The sequence below is a fragment of the Belonocnema kinseyi genome, chromosome 4 (genome assembly GCF_010883055.1).
Source record: "Belonocnema kinseyi isolate 2016_QV_RU_SX_M_011 chromosome 4, B_treatae_v1, whole genome shotgun sequence".
Taxonomy (NCBI): Eukaryota; Metazoa; Arthropoda; class Insecta; order Hymenoptera; family Cynipidae; genus Belonocnema; species Belonocnema kinseyi.
This window is the reverse complement of record NC_046660.1, coordinates 101,026,397-101,043,090: the sequence shown is the minus strand read 5'-3', so window position 1 is coordinate 101,043,090 and position 16,694 is coordinate 101,026,397. Positions and strand designations below refer to the sequence as shown.

The following is a 16,694-nucleotide window of genomic DNA, read 5'->3' as shown; positions in this document are numbered from 1 at the left end:
AGGGAGCTCTTCTTAATATTTTGACACCAAAATCATGTCGATACACCTTACCGACTGCGAGTAAAGCCACCCACGCTTTAACTTGACAGACTGTACATATAATTGTTTAGACAACGATATTTTTCATTTGTTTGATGAAATTTACTATGTAAAATAAATGAAAAGTTTAAGTGCTTTGTCTACTGTATATAAATTATATATAAATTTTTCACCTGGGCTGAGACTTTATATGGAAAATCATTCATTTTTAGTACTTAAATACGAAAAGTTTAATTTTAAGTCTGGTAATTTGTAGGGCGCAGTGGCTAGTATTACGAAATTTTCCGCACGATTAACCCGTCAAGTATAGAACTGGCCTAGTATTGCAGAAATTTCCATAATCAAAACGATCTTGAAATAGGTTAAGTTTACGGGAAATTGTTAATTGTTCAATCAGCAACATTGAAAATATTCATTTAAAACTTAAATTCTCCCTTCTGGGAATGTGGAATTTGTAATCCTTTAAATTGTAATTCAAAATATTATAAAATACACCATTTTTCTAACCCAGCTTTTTCTGAAAAACTTGATTTTAAATTTTTGATTTAACTCCGAATCCGTTAAAATTCTATTACCTACAATCTGTCGACAATAAATCTTAGATGCTACAGATATTACTCAATTTGAAAATTATGAAATGTTTTCGATCATGAATTATGAGATATATAATCTAGAACGGAATAAGTGATAAGAAACTGAATTCAATGAAAAGGGTAGCTCATGATTTACAAGTGGGGTATAATAAAAAATTAATTTTCTGAACAATTTCTTTCGAAGGCGAAATAAATTTTTTACGGTAGACTGCAGATCCAGTCCTTGAACTTGGTTTGTAAAGGAATAGGCTCTCCAGTGGCTCTTTAGGTTCAATTGGGAAACCAAAAGGTACATACATACACATCCTTTCAAGCAGCAGACCTGAAATGTTTGAGCGATATCTACATAATCAATCTTCTTTCTATGAATAGACGGCAATGAATTTAACATTCTGGCCTGCATTTTCACTCAGTGCTTCTGGAAAATCCTGTTATCTCAAGGTTATTATCGAAAGACGTAAATTTGCCCAAGTCTATGATTGTACACAAAAATTGGTTTGCGAAGATATGATAACGCTTTAATGACATAGAGGAAAATGTTACACTGATGTGCTAAGCGATTATATAACAGATCTTGTACTTGAATAAACTCAGGTTTTTTGAGACAATGGCTATTTTAGTCAAAATAGCCAATTTTGCATGATTATCTCGTGAATATTAAGTCTTTAAAAACAGAATATCCAAAGTACTTTTACTTGATAAGTGAAAGTAATTCATTAACTCATAAACTAATGCAAGTACATTATTCATCAATGATTTTCTATTGTACTGAGAAATGGGGTACAATTACATGATAATGAAAAATGTAGCTACTAATTTATCAATCAGCAAAACATATTGCATTTTTTTAAAATATTGTTAATACATTTCCATATCAAGAATTTTAGTAGAAAATTTAATGCAAACTTTATTTAAAATAAATCAACAGAACATTTATGAAATTTCACTGCGAAATTAGATGCATATTATTTAGGACAAATAATTTTTTGCTATATTTCTTTAGTTTACTTAAATCTCGATTATATTTAAAATTAAATATTGAGAATATTTCGAGGGGTACATAACTTAAAAATTTGCTTTACACCGACTGCATGATTGCACTGTGAAATAGCAAAGTAATTGCAGTGATTGCAAGCTGAAAATAAAGTGATTGCAATTATCTTTGTACGCAAGGAACTTTGTAAACCGATTACAGGAGTTCTGTACCCGTCGGAATATTTTCTACTTTCAGACATTGAAATTAGGAGCACTTTAAATTTTATTTTTAATATAAAATAATTGAAACTAAATGTTCTTTTTGTTATAATTCTTAATCGTTAGCAAATATTTAAAAATCGATTAAATCCCACACATGAAGTTATTAACAAAAATTTTTGTAAGACTCCTAGAAAGCGTTATTATTTCGTTCATAAATGATCAACTTTCTGAAATATGCTGAATAGAAGAATATTTTAATTTATTTTAAAATAGCTTTCAATTATAACTAACTTCTAATGCTAACTGCAACTAATTTACGATGAAAAAAATCTATGCTCTAGTCGTGTTTGAAAAAATCCGTTCTTATATTTAAAAGATCGAAATTTTTAGTTTTTCTCGAAATTGAAGCGAAGAATGAAAAAAGTCAATTAATAGAACAAAATTATTTGTTGGAAAATACCAAAATTAAGTTTTTCAAATAATAGGAAAAGGTGATTATTTTTAGGATTTTACCAATATTGGATTTTGAAAAGAAATAGACCCTTTTTCTAAAAAAAATCGGTGGCAGCCTATCCTAAAAATTTGTTTAGATTAAACAAAACATCTACCAAGTTTTTTGCCTTATAAACAATTTGAATCTGTTCTAGGTGTACTGTTTTCTATACACTATTCAATTTGAGTAATTTGCAATAGTTTTACTTTAAATTGCTATAAAAAGTCGCAAATAATAATAAAAGATTATTTTTTTAAGAATACAATATGCTATGATAATAATCAATTTTGACGACCAAAGTGCTCTTTGTTATAAATTCATGCCCGAGTTGAAAAAAGAAATCTCATAAATCTATATTTCTATATGCCTAATGGTATAATAATGTGCGATCCATATCTGAAAAAGGGTCCGCTATAAATGGAACAATCATATACAATATGCTCTCTCAGCTTCGCTTTTATATTATCCCAGCGTCTGCAACATCGCAACTCTGCTTTACAATAGAGAATAGAAGCAGCAGGAATAGAGAAGCATTCCTTATACATTCCTGTATAGAGAGTCAGGCTTCTGAAAGATCGTTTTCAACGCCCAGACCTGTTAGAAATTGCAGCTTTTCGAAGGAGTTCAACAAGGGAACTACTAAAGTAGTTGCTTTGAGCACTAAAGAGAGAGTGAGAGAGGCAGAGAGAAGATATGAGAGAAAAGAGATGAAGCGTGGGAGAGAGAAAGCGAACCGAAGATACAGGTTCTGCTACTGCTGCTGTGGATCGATAGAATGGACCTGCGTGATAGTTGCTTTTCCATGTGCAAACTGATCAAAGTCTAGAATCCACAAATACAAAAAATTATGAACCAAGTCTTATTCATTTGCATGCAAAACGAAACGGATTTATATAATTTAAAAGTCATACAAAAGCAAACCAACAAAACCACTATGCGGTAACGCTACTTTTGCACGTCCCTACTTTTAATTAAAATCAAATTCAAAAGACTCACAGAATTTAACTTCTTTATACATAAACATATTTATATATTTAAAAGTACATTTTTCTTTCAACAGAATAAAATTTTAATTGCAGTATTAAATTGCAGAAAGCTTTATATCTGTTTTTAATTTGATGCTATTTTATAATGGGATGAAGTTCTTGTTTAAAAAATAATGTATGCCTCAGTTGGGAAAAGCGGGTAATGCGTCGCGCATAACATTTATTAATTGACAGAAAGATAAATATCGATGAAATGGCAAACTTCAACTTACCCTACGTGTCGGGTAATGAGACGCGCTCTATTAATTTTATCTGTTTATAAATTTTTAATAATTTTTCAACAATCGAACGAAAAATCAGATATGTATGTTCATTTTTAGTTTAAAACTGTAAATTGGAGATTATATTTTGACAGTGATTAGCTTCCAAAGCTATAAACCATGCGACATTTCACCATAAAAGTGGCCATCCGCGCTGCGTTATCCGCTTGTGTACAGTATTGAAATAAAACTTTTACTTGCAGATTCTAACTAACTTTACCCATTTTTGACCCTTGAAATCCTTCGAAAAAGTCAGTAGAACAATATTAAAATAATTTTAATACATTTGGAACGAAAAAGTATAAGCTTCAATGTCTTTTTCAGAACTCTGATAATTAACGAGAAAGGCCCAAAATAAAATGACGAACGAGATAATCCTCAAAGAATGTGGTCACGGTCATGCTAGGGTAGGTGGAAATTTCAGGTGGGTTAGCATAGTTGGTACATCTTGACATGGGAATACAAACGCCTTTTTGGAGAAAATATTCTAAACGTAAAAGTAAGTTATAAAGGTCTTAATAGTAATATTTTCAAGTGTAGAATGTATTTGCGCAATTATGTTTTATCCTTTTATCGGTTGAGGGCCTTTCAATTTCACGAAATACAATAAATGATCTGAAATTTGAGGTTAGAATACCCGATTCTGATCAAACTTACTTACGTTTAGAAGATTTTGTCTAAAAACTCATATGCATTTACATGGCGTCATGCTAAAATACTCAATTCAAACCAACGAGGGCTTCTCGGTATTCGGGCCTGTGTTTATTGGTCAGCCACTGATACTGGCGATACCCTACAGGGACCGTGGTGGGAGGTGACGGAACTGCGCCATTTGGAACATCCCAACATGGGGAATTTGGAATGGGTGAGCCTTGGGATAGGCGCGTCTTCAAGTAAGCAAGAGTTCAGTGTAACTGCATAAATGAACTTTTGATTTAGTATCAGGCATTAAGCAAAAATTGTACAAGAAAAGAATAAAAGTAAAATTAACGCGATTGGCATGAGATTCCTACGCATATGATTTGCGGGAAAACACTGATGGACAAAGTGTGGCAGTGTACCCAGAGGCGGACCGCGGAAAGAATGGTTAGTATATGTGAATGAAACCCTAATTATAAGAGACATAAGAAGCTATAGAAGCACAAAAGCTTGCATGGAAAAATGCATGGACATGAAAGAAGCCAGAAAAGTATTCCAGGACAGAAAAGTATGGCGATTAATAGTTATTAAAAAGAGTGTCTATAGAGTGAATGACGCCTGAAACAAAAGACCTTGGATACTAATGGACCCAAGTGGGGAACCTCACACAACGACTTTGTGAGGCTCTTCACTTGGGGTGATTGCTAGTGAGATTGATCAACAACCTGGGTCGGAGTAGTGTTGCGGAACGTAAGTGCTTTTTAAATAAATAACACGAGAATTCGATATCAATCTTCAAATTCTATATCCCCTTCCTCACATTACTCTCTTCCCCACTGAGTGAGTCACACCTATCCCTAAAAGGAAATGGTTTAATAGTGTAATAATAATAATAATATTAATTTCAATATTTGAAATTGAAATCATAAATGCACTGCATTACCGCATCACCTGCTTCTCCCTGACTCACAGAAATAAATTTAAATGAAAAAACACACTTATAGGCGAAAAAAATCCTTTTTCCTAGTAAAGAAAGTCATAAATCTCAATGTTAATAAAATGCTTGCATTAATTTCTAGAAACGAATTTATATATGATAAATCGTTGCGTCATCTGTCAGTAATGCACCATGCAAGAATACAAAATGTTCGAGTCAATCAGCTTGAAAAATGAGTGAAGTTTTTCTCGTCAGCGAGCAAAGTCATAATCAGTTTGAGTTTGACATTCAGGAATAAATTACTTATTGTCAGACGAGTGTAGTCATAATCCAGAGAACAATGTTTGAGCGTCCACTTGAAGTAACTGAGCTTATAAATTACGATTGCGCATGTCTGAATTTTAACATTTACGACCTCTGATCACCCTTCCGCCGTACATTCCATTAAGCTTTTAATTTTGGATGTGAAAGTACACACACATATATAGCACATGTTTTATTATTCAAATAACAATTCCCATTAATTTGATTTTTATATTTCAGTTTTCGGTCTGTCATTTTACATACAAATTTAATGTTATTTCTACTTAAATGCGAAGCATTATTCACTTATAAAATTATTCAAATCCCGCGACACTAAAATCTTCAAAAATAATAACTAGCGATTTAAGACTACAGATCTCTCACTGTGACCTGCTGGATTCCATAAGATCTCTCAAGGATATTTTCAAGATTCCCGACGATTTTTAAAGGTTTGAAAGATTTCCGAGATTTCCGTCGAGATTCAGAATCTTGCCAATCTAGATCTGATGTTCGTGATTCTGAATTTTTGATCTATTGATTCTACATTGACTATGAATAAGATTTTTGAAGTAAATACTTGATGCGAAGCCTATGCATTTTGCCATGTATGAAAGGCTAAAGAAAACTATAAAACCAAAGTAATTTTATGTGATCTGTGATATACAAAAATTCTTGTAACTTTAATGTTTAATTTATGATAATTAATGGGAAATTTTACATTAAAACTAATTCCTTATTATTTAGGACGGAAATAAAAAACGTTCTTGTTCCTTTACGGTCTGTTATGGTCGGGGAGGGGCGGGGGTATTTTGACCCGATTGCATAAATTTGTAATTTATAAATGTTCTACATCATCAACATCGCATATCACAATTTATAAATAAAGCATTTTACTTCTTCATAAAATTTTTTTCTAAATGTTTTTAGAAAAGAACACATAATATGTAAATGAATGTTTAATCATAAGAACTAATTCTGTCTTTAACATTTCGTTTTTCTTTATTAGAATAATTTTAGGTTTTGAAGATTTCAAAATGTGTGGAAGAAGAATATCAAAGACTTTGAGACAATTTTCTTAATTTTTCAGGATTAAAATTTATTTAGGTAAACTGAATTTTTCAGGGTGTCAAGAAAATAATAAAATGTTCTTAAGATTCATGGGAAAATTTGAAATGATTGTTTTGTAATGAATTGTGATAAAAAATAATAACAAAATTCTCTGAGTTCCTGCACGGACAGAAATGTTGGGAGGTTAATTCATGGCACTACTCCTTGATTTTATTACGTTTTGGCGCGAGAACTAAGAACACGGAACCCTTGCTTTTAAAGTATAGGTCTCGAAGTTTCAAGTATCAGGCCAAGCTCCTTTATTCTCAGGTCTCGACTTATATGCTTTTAGATCACACAGTCCGAGACTTTAAATCACGTGAAAATTGTAGTTCTAAAATCACGCGCTACCGTGAATTAATTTCTTGTAATTTCTCTACATGTAGGAAAAATTTAAATCATTTTTCAATTGGAAAAATTAATTTTAAGAGATTATTTAAAAAGACTTCTAAAATTGTTAAAGAGAAATCCTTCAAACAATTTCTTTAATTTATCAGAATTTAAAAAAGATTAAGAAAAAATTGAATAATTTTTAAAGATTACAAGGTTCAGAAGGTGTAAAATGATACTGTTTTAAACCTGAAAATTAAAAGAGAAATATTAAAGAATTATAATATAATACATACACGAACAATTTTCCATATTAATCAATTTATGAGACGTTCCAAATTATACAATATTTCACACTATAAACGTAAAATATTTAATAACTTTAAGCGTTTATCAAATTAAAATATTAAAATTAAAACATGAAACTAAGAAAATAAAAACTTTTTATTTGAAACGTTGGACATTATTAATTCTGTGTGTAGCGTTTAAAAATTTTGAATTTGAAGATAGCTACATTAAAAAGAAAAGAATTAAATTCAAAACTTCAAATTTCAAAAACTGTAAACTTATATTTACAAGTTTCGTACAACAAGTATTTGCAAAGTAATTACAAACTGATTGCAATCGTTACGCGCCTCTTCTTTTTAAAACTTTAGATACATATGTCAAAGTTAATGCATGTAAGTTTCAACCAAATTTGAATAATTACACAAAATCTTTTGGCATATTCAAAATAAATCTTTGATCATTTTTTATTTTCAACCGGAAATTTTATTTATAAATAATTGGGCAGATTTTCTGGACTGAACAAGACAATACTGGATACTTTAATACATGAGTAGGTAAATATAGTAACAGAGCTTAGAAAATTGGGTGAAGGATACGTGATTGAGGTCCTTTATGAATTAACTATATCTTGAAGTGAGCATGGAACTTCAAACTTAACAAGTGAATCAATCGATGCTCCTAATATTGCAGTTTTAGCTTGGTTGTTGTGCCATGACTTGAATTTTCGTGTTTCTATTCCCAAATCTAACTTTTGAATTTCATTAAAGTTATTAAGTAGCAGGGTATATTCTAACGGGCAGTTCTACCAAAATGAGCAGTTTTTCAAAAAATCGGCAGTTCTAAAAGTCACTTGGAAAATGAGGAAAAGAAAAAGAGAAAGAAAGAGAGGAGAGAGTTCTTTTTTAGAAATCGTATCGTACTGTCAGGCCGGGCAGTTCTAAAATATCCTTAGAAAATACCCTGTTAAGTAAGATAGATATAATTATTCTCAATTCACCAATCAATGAAAAGGTCGCTAGTCACTACGGAGGTCTTTTTTTAACGAAAGTAATAAACTGTTTTAAAAATGTTGTAGTAATAAATAATACATAAAATCATCACATGTAAGATTTTTCAAAAATGAATTATCGTCAAAATATCTTTAGTTAAGATTTGTGGGTGTTAGTCACAGTCAAAATTATTGTAAAAATTTAAGAAATTTTAAATAGATTAAAATCCCATTTAACGTCCAATAATCAAGTTAATGTATATTATTCCTGAAAATAAAACCCAGAATCCAGCGACCAAATTTGGACAACCATCATATAATGTTCTTTGATAAAGGTGCTGTATGAGTAACGAAACGTTAGTCAATATTTTGTACAAATGTTTTTTAATTGTGATTAAATAATATATTTCGTTCGTCTTTTTTATTTTCATTATTTAATAAAAATAAAAAAGACGAATGAAATAAAAAAAGATGGAGGCCTTTTCATTTTTCTTTCTTTTTTTATTCTTCAAAAAATGTTTGTCTTTTTTAGGATTTTTTTGTCTTTTTTCAAATTACAATAGGAACATTTTATAGTAGTTATCCAAATCAGGTAGTTCGATTCTTCGTTATATTTCGAGGAATTCTATACAACAAAATGATTATTTTCGGATTTGATTGGGAAATGATAGTAAGACCTGCAATGAAGTTATTGACGCTGTATTCATGTCCCGAAATCACCCGGGAGCTGCTACGTATTTCATGTTCGAAGAAAAATTATAAGAGTTTTCCAAAGTTCCAACTTCAAAAATGCCCCGATGATTCGTTTTTCCACGTAAAGGGTTAGTCTTGGGCTTGGAATTTCAGGAATTTATTCGACTATACGACCCTATATGTCACTCGAAACCAGCATACGGAGCCATTTTATGCGGACGCCCACATATTATAATTTCACTTATGTCTATAATGCTCTAAAAACGTTGAAATGAATGATGAAAGTGGTAATCGATTTTAAAAAAACTTCAAGAACTTTAACACTAATTTATAGAGTTTAAAACGATATTTACCTTATAATAGCTATTTTATTACACATATTCAGGCAAATTAAAGTTTTTTGGAATAATGGATTTGTTTTTTATTTATTTCTTCAGATACTTTAGTTAGCTCCTAGAATTAATCCAAATCGATTTCTCGAAAACAAATAAATTAGCTTTTATTATACCTTTGCTTCCCAATCAAACAGCGAATACCCTGGATTAAAATGTCAAGTAGACTTTTTCCTCGACTACAGGTAACACGAATAATTAACTATGAAATCACGTCTGATGTAAACATCGATTTTGCGGCCAATATAGCAAATGCCTAGCGTAGTTTTAGGGATATTTATGGTTCTTTAGGGTTATTACTGTCACAGATGGGTAAAAATAGAATATAGACAGATACATCGGAAGGATGTCTATAGCCCATGACGTCATTATAGTCACATTTCACCGGTCAGTCACCTTAATTCTCCACAGAAATAAGCTGTACTTATTTTTGTTGTGTCTCTTATTTTTCAAGGTCTCATTTTGACTTTTAAATTTTCTGAACAGTTTCAAAGAGTTTCAAATTCAGACTGAAATATCAATTTTCAGTTGTTTTTGACGTGACTGTTCGAAATCAAAATGTTATTTTTCAATTAAAGTGTAACCTGAGCTTCAAACTTAAAAGGAATAATTTTCACTTCTCATTTGCAGGTGATATAATATTACTTAACTATAAAGTTTTCATCTTGAAAGAAAGTTACACAAGTACATTATATCATGAAATTAGCTGACAACTGGCATTGAGCTGTACCGCCCCATGTGTTAAAATTTGCTGTAAATGGGTTCTAAAAAAGACTTCTGTAAAATTACAAAGTTTCGGAAAATGAAATATTGTATCATTGTAAATATCACACACTTCACTGTGTGATTTTACAAAAGTATGTGAAATTACATCCTTTATCGATGTAAATAAGAGGATCCTGGAACAGCAGTGTAATATTACACACTCGATAAAAATAAAATTACACATTTCCTCGTACGAACTTTATATTCAGAAGGGAAAATTCAGTCGCAGCATGTAAAAATACCATGCGTCGGTAAATTCACTTTCCTGTGATTGAAAATTACATCCAGATTTTTAATTTTACTAAATTTACCCTGGCGGAAACTGTAAAAAATTTTATTTATAATTAATTTAAAATTTAGAATAATTAATCAAATAATATGTGAATACGAAAGCGTCTCTCCTGTTCGTTGTTTATCGATGCCTTCATCTTTCAATTTTGGAGCATTTTTATTTTTAATGCGAGGAAATTACAGCTATGTTCAATTTTTTGACTGCTTTCACACAAAAATAGACCGAATACGAGGTGTTCCTATTTTGCCTTTTACATTTTCTGCTATTGGAACGGAAAAAATGCGGTTACTCAAAACGTATATTTCATATTTTTTTACGGAATATTAAAACATCAAAAAAATACCCATAGTATCTTATGTGTTTTAGGTAAGTGGTAACGTGTCCAGCTTGTGTTTCTTCAATCTCCATGAAATTGTACGAAGTTTGAACTTTCGAGTTTTCGAAACCTGTCGCCCTGATAAATTTTATTTTATTTTATTCTTTCACATAGTGAATTTTACATTTTCGCATGTACACGAGGGTTCTTTTATTTACATCCAATAGAGATGTAAAATTCAATAGAATGTTTTTACAGTGTAGATTAGGGTGCAGATGTGACTACATGCGAAAACGAAAGTTTGCGGATACTCTGTCCAAAAAAAGAATTTTTTCTTTTGATTTTTAGAAACTTTTTTATCTTTTTTCAAATTGCAATATGAGGATTTTTCGGTGGTTCTTCAAATTGGGTCGTTGGATTCTTGTACAGTAAATCCCTTCAATAGCCCTCCCTTCTATAGCCCTTCCGATAATTGACGCCACGCCACAGGAAAGTGTAACAGCAGCTGCGCGGGGCACGCGGGGTCTGCAGTTGTCACTCAGACGAGCACTCAGGTGTAAACAAACAAAAGCGGAGCGGGCTCTAATGAGTTAGTTCCCATCCATCTCCAGCCCCGAAATCGGCGCTATAGAAGAGTTTCACTGTATTTCTATTTCTTATAATTCCTTCTGACAATTATATTTTTTTAGTTAAAAATTGTATTATTTGGTTAAAAGTTCAACGATTTTGTTTAAAAGTTGTATTTTTTGGTTGAAAATTCAACTTTTTTAATGAGAAATTCGTCTTTTTGGCTTGCAAATTTAACTATTTTGGTAATAAATAGCTTTTTTGTTGAAAATTCATACTTTTGTGTGAAAAATTAAGTAAAGTCTTTCTTGGCAGGAAATTCAAATTTTTTTAACATTTTTCTTTTTTGATTGAATTTAACTGTTTTTGATTTAAAATTAAAATCTTTTTTCTTTGATATATTTACTATTACATTATTTTGGTTTACAATTCAACCAGTATTTGTTTAAAAATGTATGTATTTTATTGAAAATTTGTCTCTTTTGCTTTAAAGTTCAACTTTTTGTTTGTAAAAGCAAGTACTTGGTGAATTCTTTTGCAATTAAAAATAAACTTCTTGGCTAAAATTCCCTTTTCTTGATTAAAAATTAACTTTTTTGTTGAAAATTCATCTTTTCCCTTTAAAAAGTCAACCATTATGTGAAACATTCGACTTTTCAGCTAGAATATTTAACTTTTTTTTGATTATGCAACTATTTTTATTCGGAGTTAAATACTTTTTATTTCAAAATTCGACATATTGTTTAAAAATTCAACTTTCTTATTGACAATTTAATTATTTTGTTAAAAGTTCATGTATTTTAATAAAAAATCATCTTTTTTATCAGAACTTCAACTGTTTTTTTTTTAAATCGTCGATTTGGACAGAAAATTTGTCCCTTTGGATTGCAAATTTATGGTTTTTTGTTGTATATTCAACTTGCATTCTAGGAAAATAAATTATTTAAATGAAAATGCAATTGTTTTTAATTGAAATTCAATCTTTTTTGTTTAGGAATTCGACCTTATGGTTACAAATTCATCGTTGTAGATTAAAAATGCAACAGTCTGTTTAAAAATTCAACTATTTTCTTGTCAATTTATCTATTTTTTTTAATCACTTTTTTTGTTTGAAAATTTGACAGTTTTGTTAAAAGCCCGTCCTTTGGGATTAAAAACTAATTTTTCACAATAAAAAAGTAATATTTTTATAAAAGATTCTATGTTAAAAATGATGCAAGATTAAAATTGTGGTGTTTGAATATAAATGGTCAGGGAAAATAAAAAATTGGCAAGGGAAGTCAACTTTTTTCTGTGGGCAGCGCTGATACTGATCATTAACTGAAAACTTCCCCAATTTGCTCATTTTATAAAGATAGAAGTTATACATATTATATGTATATTGTATATTCGTACGTAATTATAATGTCAAAGACAGGGTATATTTCGAGTTTTTCTCTTCTTCTTTTGTTTAATCTGTGCGTGTGTGTTTACGTGTATTCTCAAACTATGAAGGTGTATTGCTATGTAGGGTGTACTTTAAGCAAAAAAATCTTGACGTACTTAGGTGCTTATACTGAAAATGAACTTTATGCCTTAAGTGTACTGCTTCGAATGGGAACACAATGGCACACAACAATGACGCAACGGGGGTGGGAAATGGACTCTTACCACAACTTCCTTGCATTATCGATTTACTATATTTATTAATAGACGTGCCTGCGACGGAAATCGCAAACATTTTAATGGGCAACCAATATTATTCAATTATTAATTTATTAAATTATTTAATTCAAACGTTTACTTGGGTGAACCCGGTTATACATCATAACCACGGTCTAAGTCAAGTGACTGATGAGATTAGGATGTTATAATTCAATCCTATACGTTGTTTGAAACCTTATGCGATGATGTTTTAGACACACACACACACACACACACACAGGCTTAAGATGGTTACTGCCCAACATGTCGAAGGCATTTTTTGGTTTAGGGTTGGATTTTATTTGATTATTTTGCGGGGGGCTGTCCCGTTATATATCATCAGTCACGGACGCATTTTTATAATTCAATCAAGTGATCTGATGAGAGCAGTCTGCCCAGACATATTGGACACTTACTATTAAAAAAGGGCCGTATCACGCCTAAGTATGACGCTAAGCCTAAGGAGTTCACTTCAAAAAACTTTTTAAAAAAATTGTCGATACCAGTAATTTTTTGTTACCGGTACTGCCGCTGACACTTCGTTTACTGAATTCCTTTATTTAGTGGCAAAAATATATTACAAATATAGATGCATTTGATTAAGAAGTGAAATGATTCTTTAAAGATCAGAAAATAAAAAAATGAAGAAAACTATAAAGCTACCTAGTATTTATCAGTAACAAAAGCTAATACTTAATTTAATTATTAGTTGTATTATTAGATTTAGAATTAATGTGTGTTTATTCATCACCGTGCCTTTATACTTTGTAAAAGATAAACATCATGTTGCAGTTAGAATAATGATGTTTATCAGGAGATCAATGCCGCGTTTAGTCAGGCGCTGATACTGATCTCTATTCAATGATTTTTTTAATTCATTCTGTTAAAACTGCATCCCAAAAAAGCCGAAAATTTAATATTTTTTTATTTGAAAACATTTATGAGTGAACGCTTCTATCTAGCTTTGAAATTAAGGACTTTAAGAAATAAAACTGTGAAATTTTGAAAATAATTTTAAACATTAATTTCAATAATATTTATTCGTCATTTATGGTTACCCGGTAATAAGCGTTATATTCAGAAGAATTAGTCATTTTTATTTCTATCAATACGCGATTTTTTCTCCGTCTAAAAATCTCCTAACGGGAAAATAAAAATCCTATTCTTCTCAATCGACTTAGTAAAATTTAACGGAGGCATTTATGTAACATAGTTTTCATCATTAAACCGTTTTATATCTTGTAAATTCGGAAAATATTAAAATTTATATTTATATATATTTTAATCATTATTTAAAAGCGTTAACAAGTGCATTCATCCCTGCTAACATCGAGGAGAATGCATTACAGATGACATTTTTCAAATGTGTGAATTAAAATAATTTTAAATCTAGAGAGGCAGACTTGAATTGATTAAAATTAAAATTTCAAAACTTATATATCACGTGACGGAATTTAAACAATTTATTACATATATTTTGTGAATTATTAGAAGGAATTAAATTAACTCAAAAAATGACCACTTTTACAGAATATAAAAATATCTCTGTGAGCTGTGTCTACCGGTACAATTAGAAAGAATTAAACATATTGAAAACACGTTTTCTTTTGAGGAATAGGAAACTACGTGGCGGTAGTATATGGAAATAGAAATGAATGAGTTTCAAAGATATCATATTCTTATGATGGCATTTTAGACAGATGCAAAAATCGTGCATTCAAAAAAATATAATAATCTTCACTTTTACACTGAAATCTGAAAATATTAATTTTTCCCTAGTCAACGCTTATTACCGGATAGCCAACCATCAATAGATATTGGGTCACAAAATAAAAAATATTTAGTATTTTTGCAGTGAAAAGTGAATTTAAAAATAGAACGTTCCGATATCCTAAACAAAGGATAATTCTTAATTTTCTATATTTGAAAAACAAACATTTATTATAGGTTCGCAAATAACTTCGAATAACTTTATTGGAAAAAAATTTTCTCTGAATATATAACTGAGGAAAAATTAATTTACAGTGAAACTCTGATACTATGCCGGTTCAGGGACTGGCAGTGGTGGAGAAAACCCCGATTGAGTTCCGCTCCGCTTTTGTTTGATCACACCTCTGCCGCCCACACTAAAAAGATACATAAGTTAAATTTTTATGAAAAATGAGTTTTTGGTATCGTTGGATTCGTAAGAGAAAGCTGCATCTAACTGTGTTAATAAAATCTATTAATTATTAATATTTATTGCAAAAAACTATTGTTTATAAATGAGAAAAGTCGAAAAAGTTAAAAAAAACGGAAAAAGATATACAAAGCAATTTGCGGGTCCTGAAAGTTGTGCAAGGAAGGCCATACGTCATCAGCATACACATAAAAAAGAACCTAAAGATCTTCCTTGCCCTTACGTATCTTTTAGCCTTGTAAATTAACTCGAACTCTGATCGGAAATCAACGGGAAATAAGTCCCGGCTAAATTCGGTTATACACTAGCGGCGACCGTTCGGGTAAGTTTGGAAAAGCCACTAAATACACAGTGTCCCTTACGTACGTTTTGATGTATTTTGAGGCAGCGCTCGAGCTCTTCGACAAAGGTATCGTCCGCAAGTGACTTTGTTTTCTTTTTGCCTTGTATTTTTAACTTTCTGCCACTATTTAAACATCGCAAGTCCATTTTCCAATAGAAATTGTTTAAAAATCAATTTTTTATTGCAAAATATGAAAAAGCACATTATTTTACCCAAATAACGTATCTCAATTATCCAAAATTTTATTCAATATTAAAGTTCTTTGGGCAAGAAGTTCTTCCCGATTTTCTCAGTTTGAATCAGATTGGATTTATGTACCTTTTTAGTTTGTACGTCAGACCTGAGTGACCACCACTTTGCAATCAAACTTTTTTGATATCGATTAAGTAGCTCAGATGCATATTCTTGTTTTTCTTTTCTTTTGCAAATTCGATTTTGCAGGATGTGAAATTCGTATGACCACCATGTGTATTAAATTCCTAAAAATTTCCTATGCAAAAAAAGTTTTCGGTAAAATATCCCTTACCTCGTTATGTTACAACATCCTTTAATTTAAAAAAAAAGCATGAATTAAATGTACGAAACTGCGCCTAGTTTCAATTAATTTACAAAACTGCACCAAGCTGAAATGAAAATAGGAAAAAAGTGATATTAAAATAAATTAAACATGCGTGTCAATGAGTATTTTCTGAAAACATTAGTAAATATTGACACTGGCAATAAATTACAATAGGAAACAGCATCCACGTGGCTTGCAAATTGGCTCATTGACAAAATTTTCATGCGTCGAGATAGTTTAATTATTTCGACAAAAATGTAACCTATTATACATTGACCTATTCTTTCCCTTATAAATAAAATTATAATTATAAATTTTTTGGTGAAAATCATCTTAGCCGTCATCTACCGTTTACCTCACCCTCTTCGGGTTTGTCATGTACTTTCTGAATGACAACAAATATATATTTTTTTGAAACTTCAAATGATCATCTTTGACACATTAACGTACATTTTTTCTGCGATTCTTAGGTGACAAGTGGATCCATCGCTGTCTCCTTCTTCAACATCCATTGGGGGTTGCGTAGCATAGCAACTTAAAGCCGGCCTCGGGAGAAAACGAAGTCACGACAAAATTCACAACTAATTATAATACACGCCCGAAATGATTTTAATCATCTTAACCCTTCTGGGAAATCTTCAAGACTTCAAAGTTTTCAATTTACAATGTTTATTACCGTGGTACT

At 30.7% G+C, this 16,694-nt stretch overlaps 1 protein-coding gene across 1 annotated transcript in view; it reads right to left on the bottom strand.

The window, feature by feature from the left end:
- LOC117171324 overlaps window positions 1-16,694 on the bottom strand; it is a 164,889-nt gene extending 148,195 nt beyond the window's left edge. The window contains exon 1 of the mRNA XM_033358534.1: window positions 16,460-16,694. Within this exon, the coding sequence (XP_033214425.1) occupies window positions 16,460-16,521 (62 nt within the window). The 5' untranslated portion in view covers window positions 16,522-16,694. The remainder of the gene's footprint in view (window positions 1-16,459) is intronic.